This window comes from Leptidea sinapis, chromosome 13 (genome assembly GCF_905404315.1).
Source record: "Leptidea sinapis chromosome 13, ilLepSina1.1, whole genome shotgun sequence".
Taxonomy (NCBI): Eukaryota; Metazoa; Arthropoda; class Insecta; order Lepidoptera; family Pieridae; genus Leptidea; species Leptidea sinapis.
The window spans coordinates 5,898,673-5,911,783 of record NC_066277.1 but is presented as its reverse complement, the minus strand read 5'-3'; the positions used below and the strand labels follow the sequence as shown (position 1 = coordinate 5,911,783).

The following is a 13,111-nucleotide window of genomic DNA, read 5'->3' as shown; positions in this document are numbered from 1 at the left end:
AATTAAAGAGGTCAGGAAAGTAACACTTAAAATAAATAAGGTTAATCACACGTGTGTTATTAAATAATTGATTATAATTAAAGAAAGGTATTGCTTCGCTTGGTTATTTATGCACGTTTAAAAAATTTATCATTTAAAAGTATTGTACTTAGAATATGTATATGTAAGTACCTATGTATTTATACTAACCTGGCCTAACAATTCAAACAAAATTTTTCGCAAGTATATAATTCCTACATTGTTCACAATGTGGTGTCACTCACGATTTCTGACTGAACGCGAAATTTTGTGCGGCATTGCAACTGAATTCGTCACTATGAGACAAAGAAAAGGCTAAAGTTCAGTTGTAGTAGTCTAGTTGCTCAGACTCTATTCACGTAAAACTTAGCTGAGCGTGATAAAATGCAAACTTGCCTTGTGCATTGAGCAGTCTTAGCTTAACCTCAGTATATTTTCAAATATCAAATGACTATAAAAACGAAATCAACGATTACGCTAGGCATAAGCCTGATGAGTATAAACTCAGATAAGTTTTACGTGTTTCAGTAGCTATGATGCCCTGCAAACTAAAACACACTCATTCTTGTACGAGTAGCCACAGAACACAAAATTTCTGTGTTCTGTGCTTGCAGTCTCACAAATAGCTCTTTGACGGCAGAAAAATGAGTTCTTCTGGGACACACTGCTAGCATCTGTGCAAAGAAGCTTCCTACATTTCTGTTGTTAGCATCAGCTTAATTTGATCAAATATAATAAGGTGAGGTGAAATTATTCATTTTAAAAAGAAATTTACCATCGCAGACTTATTAATAACTCCACGTGTGTGTATATATTTTATTAAGTTATAAGACCTTCACCTTCACAAGACACAGAACTTTTTGAATTGGGTTATAATTGGGTATCCCACACAGGATTATCAGGATAATAAAATAAAAATATTGACACAATTGCGATGTAAGAAACGTACGAGTTTTTTTTAAATTATATTTACAATAAGTGCTTGTTTTAATACAAGAAATGAAATAACAAATTGGTTTATAATGGTTACAAAACTAAAAAAAAAGATGTGTGACACTCGGGGACTGCCGCGGTAAAGCTATTGCATAGCATTTTTTATCAACTTATGCAATTATATTTATTTATTTTATTTATGCAGTATTTTTGGTTTGGTTGTTTGGTCGTTTGCGTCGTGTTCGTAGAATCTCTTATTAGCTGCAACCACTAGATACTATTCTTATTGTTACATTAATAAAAATATTTATTTTATAATTTAATAAAAGCTTATATTTATATGAACGTGTGGACCCGAGATACGTGGTCTTGTCTAAATAAAGATATTCGATAAATAGAGATTGTCTAAATAGAGATATATATAGATAGTCAGTGGATTCAGATTCGAAGTAGATGAAGGCCACTATTTAGTTCTAATGAAGTCAGAAACCAACAACGCTTGTGGAGCGAGTTTTATGATAAGGTTTTATGTATTGTTGAAAGAACCATTTTTTTACGAAAATTGTTGTTGTTTAAGGCGACACTAAATGCCAGCGACCTTGAGTGATATGAGTTCACGGCTGCCGGCCCGCCATCTATGTAACAAAGTCAATATTTTCAAAATTCTTGCGTGGAAAACAGTTTATATGCTTACAATCCTGGTTATCCACTACTAATCTGAATAAATTAACCTACACAAAAAAGTACAAGCTATAAGAATTACTTTTCTGAGAGAAGTACCAAAAAAATACGACACGCCATGCCAAAAAACTTGTTTAACTTCAATGAAAAGTGGTAGTTCAAAAAGGCTCGGCAGTGTTAACTATAACCAACAGCAAGCATAAGCAACCTTCAAATAAGACTTAAGGATATGTGTAACAGGATTAAGTAGTGTTCATAGCTCGAAATGCAATACTTTCTCCACCAAACTTGTCTAAAAACACCATGTTTGCGTGTTTTCTGCTTACTCTTCGCCTTAAAAGCTAAAACTCCATATACTGTATTTTGATATACCTGTACTGATGTTTTTAATTTTCTTTTTATGGAAAAGGAGGACAAACCTGATCACCTGATGTTAATTGATCACCGAGCAGGGGCGTCCATAAGTTTTCTAGCAAGTTAGGCACTCTAGATCTCACTAGTAGTAGTTGCGCTTTAGTCCGACAGTACGACATAAGTTGTATGAAACGCTGCTTGCTTCGGATATGCAATCTGTAGACTGCCTACCGTAGGTAGTAAATTAACCTTAACACTAGTGCTATATTTATTTAGATTTATAACGAGGTACCCATTGCCTAATTGCACGCCCTTGTCACAGCCAGTCATGTGATGGAGTTTAGAGAGCTCTTTGGCTGGGCTGGAAAAAATCTGAAATGGAGTACATGGTCTATATTTACATCTCTGTCTTTGGGAGACATGCGTGATTATATAATTTGTATATTTAGTATTTTTTATTTTATTTTTATTATATTCGGAAAACTTACACCTAAGTTATTAAAAATAGGTAAGTATATAATTAAGTACTGAAGGCTAATTACAAATTTTCACTTATAGTTATATAAATAAGATTATAAATTAAAACAAAGGAATTAAATTAAAGAGGTCAGGAAAGTTACACTTAAAATAAATAAGGTTAATCACACGTGTGTTATTAAATAATTGATTATAATGAAAGTAAGGTATTGCTTCGCTTGGTTATTTATGCACGTTTAAAAAATTTATCATTTAAAAGTATTGTACTTAGAATATGTATATGTAAGTACCTATGTATTTATACTAACCTGGCCTAACAATTCAAACAAAATTTTTCGCAAGTATATAATTCCTACATTGTTCACAATGTGGTGTCACTCACGATTTCTGACTGAACGCGAAATTTTGAGCGGCATCGCAACTGAATTCGTCACTATGAGACAAAGAAAAGGCTAAAGTCCAGTTGTAGTAGTCTAGTTGCTCAGACTCTGTTCACGTAAAACTTAGCTGAGCGTGATAAAATGCAAACTTGCCTTGTGCATTGAGCAGTCTTAGCTTAACCTCAGTATATTTTCAAATATCAAATGACTATAAAAACGAAATCAACGATTACGCTAGGCATAAGCCTGATGAGTATAAACTCAGATAAGTTTTACGTGTTTCAGTAGCTATGATGCCCTGCAAACTAAAACACACTCATTCTTGTACGAGTAGCCACAGAACACAAAATTTCTGTGTTCTGTGCTTGCAGTCTCACACATAGCTCTTTAACGGCAGAAAAATGAGTTCTTCTGGGACACACTGCTAGCATCTGTGCAAAGAAGCTTCTTACATTTCTGTTGTTAGCATCAGCTTAATTTGATCAAATATAATAAGGTGAGGTGAAATTATTCATTTTAAAAAGAAATTTACTATCGCAGACTTATTAATAACTCCACGTGTGTGTATATATGTAGATATGTTATAAGACCTTCACAAGACACAGAACTTTTTGAATTGGGTTATAATTGGGTATCCCACACAGGATTATCAGGATAATAAAATAAAAATATTGACACAATTGCGATGTAAGAAACCTACGAGTTTTTTTTTTAATTATATTTACAATAAGTGCTTGTTTTAATACAAGAAATGAAATAACAAATTGGTTTATAATGGTTACAAAACTAAAAAAAGATGTGTGGCACTCGGGGACTGCCGCGGTATAGCTATTGCATAGCATTTTTTATCAACTTATGCAATCCTAATTATTTATTTATTTTATTTATGCAGTATTTTTTTTTGATAAAATTAATTTAAAAAAAAGCAAACGGGAAGTGAGCAAAATTTTACTTGCAAGATTTGATTACAGACAGACAACGGGACAGGTGAAATTAAATAAAAATGCTTGTCATAATAATAAAAATTAAAAAACGTGATAAAAAAAATCAAGACGTATCCCAGGCTCTGAACCTGAGACTTTCTGCACAAAAAGACATAGAAATATCTATATAGATCTAGTAGGTAAGTAAGTGTTAGGTTATTCTCGTTACGGAATTTCTGGATTCGGTCTCCACGCTCAAGGCCCGCGATAGAAGCTATGCAATAGTTTAAAAATCTTTTAGAAAAAGAGACGATAAAAACGAAATCTCAATCTGAATTATAAAAAAAAGTCTAATTTCTTAAACAGTTTTTTTCTAGTTTCTTAATCTTAAACTTATTAAGTTAAACTAAAGCTAAATCTGGCCACTATACCTCTTTTTATAGTCTACACAATAATTTACTTAGGTACATACTATGTGAACTAAGTTGATTTATGACAAAGCTGGCTCCCGCCCATCGATCCCGCTTTCGACGCGACTATACCCCAAGTGTACCAATGTAATAAGTTTAGTTCGCGACTGTACGTCCCACAGTTTATTGTATGTTTGCATTGTTTGTTTAACTGTACCCAGTACTTACGTTATATAATTTAATTGAGAACAATAACATCCGGCGCAGCTGGGCGGACCTAACTGTATGTTACCTACGCCTATATCCACTTATTATGCGCCTGCACAAACCTATTTAAGTTTATTTTTGTATTTTAAGGCCATCAAAACAATCGTTTAGTTTGAATATCATTTTGGGTATCGTATTAAATTTTAAATAAGTTATTTTATTTAAAAAGCACCCGCCGGCTGAAGGAAAAAGGTTGACTACAATAAAAACACAATTGTCTTGTTTAATTTTTAAAAAATTGTCAATCGTGGTGCCATTTCTAAAGTGTTAACAAATAAATCGTTTGCTAATAGAAGTCTATTTATTCTCTTTTTAGTTTTAATGTCCACGATTGAAGAGAATGTTAGTCACGCAGGTATGAAGTGGTGAATGGTACTAATAACTTAAGAGCTTCCCTTATCAGCTCTGGTTTTTGTTAGTTAAATTATTTTTTTATTTGATTGTCAAGGGGGTCGCGAGAATTTTTAAAATCGAAATGGGATCGCGAATTAAATAAGATTGAAAAACACTGCATAAGGCGATAGGCTTACAGGTAATAATAGCAGTATTACGTATATAAATCCGCAGCATTACAGGTCACAGCAGTCAGGAATATACCTACACCAACAGAGGGTACCAATAACACTAATGCTGATCAGTCACCAGGTATAGCACTGAATGTTCACTTGAAAAAAAAAATCAAATTCAAATTCCAAATTTCTGTATTTGTTAGTAAAAATATATATACAAAATTACTTATAATCTACTTTTTAAAGCAATTTACAATTAAGCCTTATATCTACGTGTTGAGGGATAAAACTTTATTATGCTTAAAAAACTAATACATATGGTTTGTGGGGGAAAATCCAGGAAACTGGGAAAACCTGGCTATTTGCTATCACTAATAAGTGTTAATGTTCACTTGTATCATGCACCGCTATTTATACCTACCCGTATAATCCTTACGGCTCGAATAATGTCGATCAGTATTAAATTATCAAAAGAAAACAATAAGCAAGTCATTTACAAAACAGCTTGGTATGTCAAAGTCAAGCTTCCTTTACAACGGTAGGTTGGGTACCTATAAATCTCACAAAATTATATCATTCAAAGTTACTTTGCGTATTTCGCTGGGTTATTTCTACTTGTAGTAGTCTAGTTGAGATCAGCTGAATTATTAAAATAATAACGAATAGAACTTAATTAATACAGGAATAATAAGGTGTATAATATAAACTATATCATTTACATAAGTAGTTTATAGTTAAATGTCACTTTTTGAAATCATTATCAGTAAAGAATTATTTTATTACTTATTAAGGGGATGGTAAGGTATGTGAGTATGTGCCAAATAGGTGGGACTTTCTCAAATTATTATTTAGATACATATACCTGAGTTACCTAAGGTTTTTTTATGAGAAAAATTAACAAGATGAGCAAGAGGTTCCCTGATGGTTAGAGACACGTCCTGCCCATTACAATGCTGTGCCGCTCGGAATTCTTGAAAAACTCCGACAACTGACTGAGTAATGTCTTACTGCTTGAGCAAAGAAGCCTTCCATTAGGAGTTTCAATTAGCCCAGCACAACACACACAAGTTTTAAAGAATTTGTATTTAATTTTAATTTAAGGATTAAACATGGTTTTGGTTGTTAAAGCGGCTTTACAGTTCAGCCCTGTTGTAATGCGATCAATGAGCTATTGTAATATACAAAGTTAGCTCACTGCAAAGATTAATTATTTTAATGAATAATCATTTGCAGTGACTTGACGTATGCCAAATGGTTGAAGATTAGTCTTCCCGAAGAGATGCTACGTTTCGCATTCACTAACCACAATCCGCAATTCTGAGACATATGATTAAGAAGTATTTGTGTTGTCTGCAGTGACCCATTACAATTAGTGTCTTGGTTAGGATGGGTAAGTTTTCCATATTTAGTCCTAGCGCCTTATGCGCAGCCATTTTGTTAAGGTCTTGGGTTGGTGTTTTGGAATGGGTTAAGCCCGGAGTGTTTCTCGAAAGTTCCTTAAGACTCCTTGGTACACCACAGAAGAGTTCTACACTAAATTGAATGTTTTTGGTACCAATTCTTGTAAGTTCCTCAGAGCATTCATTGCCTTAGATTTTTACATGTCCTGGAACCCATCGCAGTGTAGGTAACTATGATTATTTCCTCCAAAAATTTAGGTATAGTCTGGCAGTTGTCTACAAGCCTTGAGAACGTTCGGTTTTAGTCAATAGCGGATAAAGCTGCCAAAGGTTATGAAGGTAACTTATACAACTCCGATTTCATTAGCTAATTGCCCTCAACGTCTACTGCCGAAATGTTAATATTATTCAAGACAAAATATAAACCTCCACGAATTCAGAATGCTAAAACTCTGTTGTAATATTTAGTAATGTAAATAAGCTCTCGTTAAAAGCCCCCGCTTGTATATTGAATTAGAGACTTTGTGTGGAAAACTGTTCGCAAAATATTTTGTCGTCACAAAGGAGGTATTAACTGGGAGTCGCGGGGAACATAATAATTATATGCAAATCGACCGCCAGGCGGCGTCCGCCTCGCCGCTTTAACTTGCTTCTGATATTTTTACGTTTTTTGTTGACAAAACTTTTGAGAGTAAACATTCGGATTTTTATTCGTTTTTGGTAATTTTGGGGAGACACCAAGGTAGATGATAAAATCTTATGAGCGAATATAGGTCCACAGTTTTTTTATTTTACGGTTAGGTTAGGTAAGGACTCCCTAAGACTTAGGTATCTCATAATAGGGTCTCTCATAACGGGTATATAGGGTAACGGCGAGTGACACTTTAAGTATAGGTACCTATATAAAAAACTCATGGCCATCATAAAATAGAAGAGATGTTAGCCTCGGGTCACCTGATGGTAAGCGATACGTCTCAACCCACAGGTCAGTTCTTACATGTTTCAACAGCAAAATAATTATTATAACTAGTAGTAGTTTATCTGGAGCAGCTGGGCAGAGCCCAATTCCTAATTTGCGATTTGAATAGAATATACTAAGAAGCATTTACCGTCCAGATTTAACCCTATATATAACCCCATAGAACCCATAGAGACATTGATGGGCTTTGAGAAAAACTGTAGCAAAAGCTCAATAAGTAGTACCGGAAATGAAAAAGAGGAAGACTACCTATAAAAATAAGGAAAGACAGATAGTGGGCTTTAAGAAAATCCTGTTCTTGGTATTCAAGAAGTAAAAGGTACCAGAAAGGAATAATAAAAATAAAAAAGCAATGAGATGCCATCAAAAGCATAACTTGTAAAAAAACCAAGTCTCGCAGCTCAGTTCTTCTACCGTAAAAAGTTGAGAGATCCATGTGATACTAAGTCGGTCAATTTATTTAGTCCCTACTTAAGGATCCTTCTGTCTTAAGTTAATAGATAGAGATAGAGTTAACCTAACAATATCTTGTAGTGACCAAAAATATTTTTTTAAATAAATAGATTGAATAGCCAAATTTCACAATGCTTAACCCTAAATTGTACAAGTCTAGTATGAAGCATTGGGATAATATTAATCATAACAAAAATAATACTTCTTCATCCACTAGCTTTAAGCTTAAATATAGCTAAATACTTAATAAGTATAAATCTAAATAAGTATGAAAAATTATTGATTGTACAATTAAACATCTTACATTTGAAAATTTATTGAAGTAGGTGTTACTTTGCGGTAATCAATAATAATCAAAATGATTGAGTTTTCTTTAGTGTTAATTCCGCTAATATTTGTCATTAAACAATTCGACATGTGTTTCGCCTCTAGCATCCTCAGGACGTGTTGACTCGCCAAAATCTGGCACGAGACTCAGTAGATTTGTGTAAAACATGAAATCAGCAATAAAACTTATCTATAAGCGCTGCGCGCCGAGTATTTTTTTTTAATCCGCAACACATTCAAACACTACTAAGTCATGACTCGCACTAAGTAATTTTTTTTCGACGCTGGCTCAACTCGTTTGTTCCAAATTGTGTAAACTCAAATTTTATAGTTATTTAGAAAACACGTCAGATTTATTTTTTACTTATGTTATACCTTTATAAATACTATTATCTTGATTTTAAAAAAAAATCACGATACCGGTGAAACAACCCTACTTATTTTTTTAACGAGCGTACAGGTCACCTGATGTTAAGTGATCACCGTTGGCCACATTCTCTTGCATCACCAGAGGAATCGCGTTACCGGCTATTAAGGAAGGTGTACCTACGCGCTTTTGTTTTGAAAGTACCCATGTCGTATCGTCCAGGAAGGACCTCACAAGGAAGCTCTTACGGCCTTACGGCAGAGACTGTCTTGAAGTAGTTGGTGGAAACGAATTGGAGTTCAGTTATATTTATTGTTTTGTCGGTGATAATCCTTTGTTGAATACGTGTACAAAGTTATATTTAAAATATATTTTAAATTCTTAAAAAACTAAAAAAATCCCTCGACTCTTAGATCTTATCTAGTTCCGTTATATATGATAAAACGACGACGTTATTATAATTGGGCTGATCGTTGGGAAATAATAATAGAATAAAGTACTTATATACGGTATGGGGGGGGGGGGGGGTGTCAGGTGTCTGTTTAATTCGAATAATTGTCAATATTCCCCGTGAGCTGGATATTACCTCACATAAACGATGTTTGGATTTTTCAGGACAAATCTGCTCAACCTCTAACGGCCTTACAAATAAACTTGGCATAAAGTTATAACTGAGAATAAACTAGGAATATACAAAATGTTGACTATATGGCTGACAACACAGTCAATAACATAATTCTAAGTTTGTCAGAATGTCAAGCAGACGTGCAAATAAACGCGGGAATCGTTAAACATCCCAAAGAACCAATCATAAGCAAAATTTCTACCTATTTGTAAACGTTTTGCATTTTCTTGGTTTATACTTTATGGCAATTTTATTTGTAAGGCCATAAAATTTTCAATAGGTAAGTATCTAAATTTTAGATAGCTGTACTATAATTCAATATATCGAATCCCGGTAGGTGCAAGCATTTATATGATGAATATGGATGTTTGTTTCCGAGTCATGGATGTTTAAATGTATTTTGTATGTTTATATGAATTTATGTATGTTTAAGTAACTATATTGTATTAAATATATCATTGTCTTGTAACCCATAACACAGGCTATATATGCTTAACTTGGGGCAAGATAATTTGTGTAAAAAGTGTGTCAATATTATAATTATTAAATTAATTCCTTTTTTAGCAAAGTAAGAATGTTAGCAATTCCTAATGAGTCTATAATTTGAAGGCTCGAGGCGAAGGCGAGGGCCTCACTACACCCGATTAGTGAAATCGCACTTTCCCGGGTGATACAGAGTGCTATATCCTATCTATTTAGGTATCTACGAGAAAAATAAAAAGGTAAATATATTGAATAAGTATAATATAAATGCAGCAAATGAATTGCAAAAAACAATTTCTAATTTGATAACACAAATCTAGTCTTTTTGCAAGCCAGTAAAAATATATTTTTTTAAATTTTTTGAAAAATTTTAAAAAGTTAATTTTTCAGAAATATGAAGAAGAAATCTTCGAGATATGGATTTACCTACTTATCTTAAATACTTAAGTAGGTACTTAAGTCTACTAACCAATAGATCATAGCTAATTACATAATACCCTCTTAAGTATTAGATTTACATCTTATATGTATTTCATTTCTTACGTTTGATTAGCACGTAATTTGTAATAATTACAATCCTAGCAGTATACTCGCAAATGAATAAACATTTCCCGTAATTTACTTAATCTAAAACACTGCTTCCCAAAGCGAAAGGAGACACAAACAAAATGGCGTATTTAAATGGGCGGCATCTGAATTGTTGGCGCGAATTCTCCATCTAACCTCTTTCTGCTCTCTTCACACTTACTGCAACCTCTCTACTTTCATTCCTCTTTCACAACGTATACATTGTGCACAAGAACTAATAAATCAACAAAATATAAACTTTAACATCAGGCAGTAAGGTCTAGTTTAGTCTAAAACAAACATGCCACATATGAAAGTGTTGCATACTCTTCTATCTCTTTTTCACTTCTAAAAGGTAAGGCATTTTAGATACGCATCTCTTTCGCACAACACCTCCTGCGAAGTAATGTGTTATTGCTTGTTGTGATATCTTTGAAATAACAGGGAAGTACTCGGTACGAAGTTGTCATTTATAACAGTTTGGTGGAGCGTTTGCATAAAAAGTATGTATCTAAAAAATACACGAATGTTTCAGATAACAATTATTTTAAATGTAGAATTAAGAATTAAATAATAACTAAAGTATAATAAAGTTATATGAGGTACCATAATATAATATCGCCTAACAAAATGGTAGGTACCTACTTAGGTACTTAGTTGTAGTTCCTACTTTTAAGTAACATTCGTGGCAAAAATACAAACCCACTTACAGTTTTAATAATGTTAAATAACTTTTGTTTGATCATAAATTATAAGAATAATTTCATTTAATATTTTAGTTTTTGTTAAGGACTAATACTTAATATGCCTATCTAAAGTTTAAATTATTTTTGTGTATTAAATACTCATAATTATGTATTGTAAGTATATTATTTAAATTTTGATGAATTAATATATACCTGAGGAAAGTAAAAGGTACTTAGTAATCTGACTATAAGACTTGATAGCACTAACATTTTGAAATTCACACAAATACCAGTCTAATTATACTAAGCAGGCTTTGCATGAATATCGTTGAATATGCCGTCAGTACCAATCGGTAAACTTAAGTCGGGGTGCGTGGAATCGCAAAGCCGCCAGAGTGGGGCGTCGCTAAACAAAAACACGTATACACAGAGCGGGCGAGCGCTGATTGGCCGGCTAGGGAGCTGCCCCCGCCCTCGTCCGCGACCGGGACGCTCCAACGCCGGCTCCTCAATCCGCACCACTCGTGCACCGACCTCCGTCGCGAACATGTGTAGCGGAGCCGAAGGTGGCCCCTGGCCGCTCGGTAAAGAAACCCCTGCTGTGACCGCCGCTGCTATAGATCACTACAGACTTCAGCTGTACAATTACGCTGTCGCTGAACGTCTACGCCTATATCCACCTTCCGTCGCGCCATGCTACGGACCTTATGGACCTCGTCTCGCGCTCTCTATGTCTCTACTCCAACAACGCGCGCTCCAACCTGAAGAACCTAAGCCTCAGCACAGCTACATCGGACTTATCGCTATGGCAATACTGAGCTCCCCAGAACGCAAGCTAGTCCTGTCTGATATCTACCAGCACATTTTGGATAACTACCCATACTTCCGCACCCGCGGCCCCGGATGGAGGAACTCGATTCGTCACAATCTCTCGCTTAATGATTGTTTTGTAAAAGCCGGAAGATCTGCGAATGGAAAGGGTCATTATTGGGCGATACATCCGGCGAATATCGATGATTTTCGGAAAGGTGATTTTAGAAGACGTAAAGCGCAGAGGAAAGTGCGAAAACACATGGGATTGGCAGTAGATGACGATGGAGAAGATTCTCCTTCACCGCCTCCACAGTCACCACCACCGACGGCTCTCCCGCTACCATTCTGGAGCGGATCTAGAGTCCCGGGAAATGTACAGGCGAGAAAGAGACAATTTGATGTTGCTTCTTTGTTAGCACCGGACGATGCCCCGATAATTAAGTTACGGAGGGACAGTAGTTGTGAAGAAGAAGTAGAAGAGGACATAGACGTTGTTGCGAGTGATCAAGAGGACGGAAAAGCTCCGGAAGATGATGCTCGGACTCCTTTAGCTCCAACTGCTCATTACCCCTTGTTGGGAAGCTGGTGGCCTGCTTTAGACCCTGTTCTGTTGCAACAGCTACGAAGACATACCGCATCATCCACATCATCTACTCCACCGAGTCCACTAGAACAACAACACCCACCGGATACTTAAATCAACTAGGAATTTTACGAGTGTTAAGACAATTATAACCAAAATGTGAATATAGTGACTTGCAGTTATATCTGTAGTGTTAACAAAAGCTTTCTTTCCTATTGAATTCAGCTTTGAAGAGTTTCTTTTAGATTGTAATTACGTGAAGTGTTAAATTTAAGCTCAAAGATGTTACGACTGTAAATATAAATAGAAATATTAAATAATATGTGAATAGAAAATATTAAGTATTAACAAAATATTATGTTTGTCTGGTACATATTTCCAAATAGTTTTCCGATTCATAAGTTCACGGCCCTTTTGACAAGAAAATTGTGATTATTTTGTCCACCTGTAGGTAATTAGTTTAAACATGAGAAATCTGATATTGTAAATATAATGTAAGCAATTTATCTTGTTGTTGTACAGTAAAATTTTTGTTATTAAATCTAAGTTTAGAATACTTAATGAACGAATAAATTGAGTTCGAAATAGCATTTTTTACTTACAAATTCTCATTATATTAACATTTCTAGGTATTTCCCAGCCAAAATTTAATTAGAATTCCATTTATGGACGAATTTTGATTGTTAGATGAATATTTGAGATTCTAAATTGGTTATTAGACACCAGTTAATCATAGCTTTTAAATTCAAAGGCCTTAGACATTACAATGCAAATTTCGATTGTGTCATACTTACCTACACATGCAGGTACTTAAATTATTTTAATCACTCGAAATTTTAACGTGAAAAATCTTAACCATCAATTAAATCTCTTAAT

At 34.4% G+C, this 13,111-nt stretch overlaps 1 protein-coding gene across 1 annotated transcript; it reads left to right on the top strand.

The window, feature by feature from the left end:
• The first annotated feature begins 11,386 nt into the window (after positions 1 to 11,386).
• On the top strand, positions 11,387 to 12,820 carry LOC126967576 (forkhead box protein unc-130). The gene has a single exon (XM_050812105.1). It carries the CDS (start codon positions 11,387 to 11,389, stop codon positions 12,347 to 12,349), a length of 963 nt encoding a protein of 320 aa, XP_050668062.1. The 3' UTR covers positions 12,350 to 12,820.
• The last annotated feature ends 291 nt before the right edge of the window (positions 12,821 to 13,111 follow it).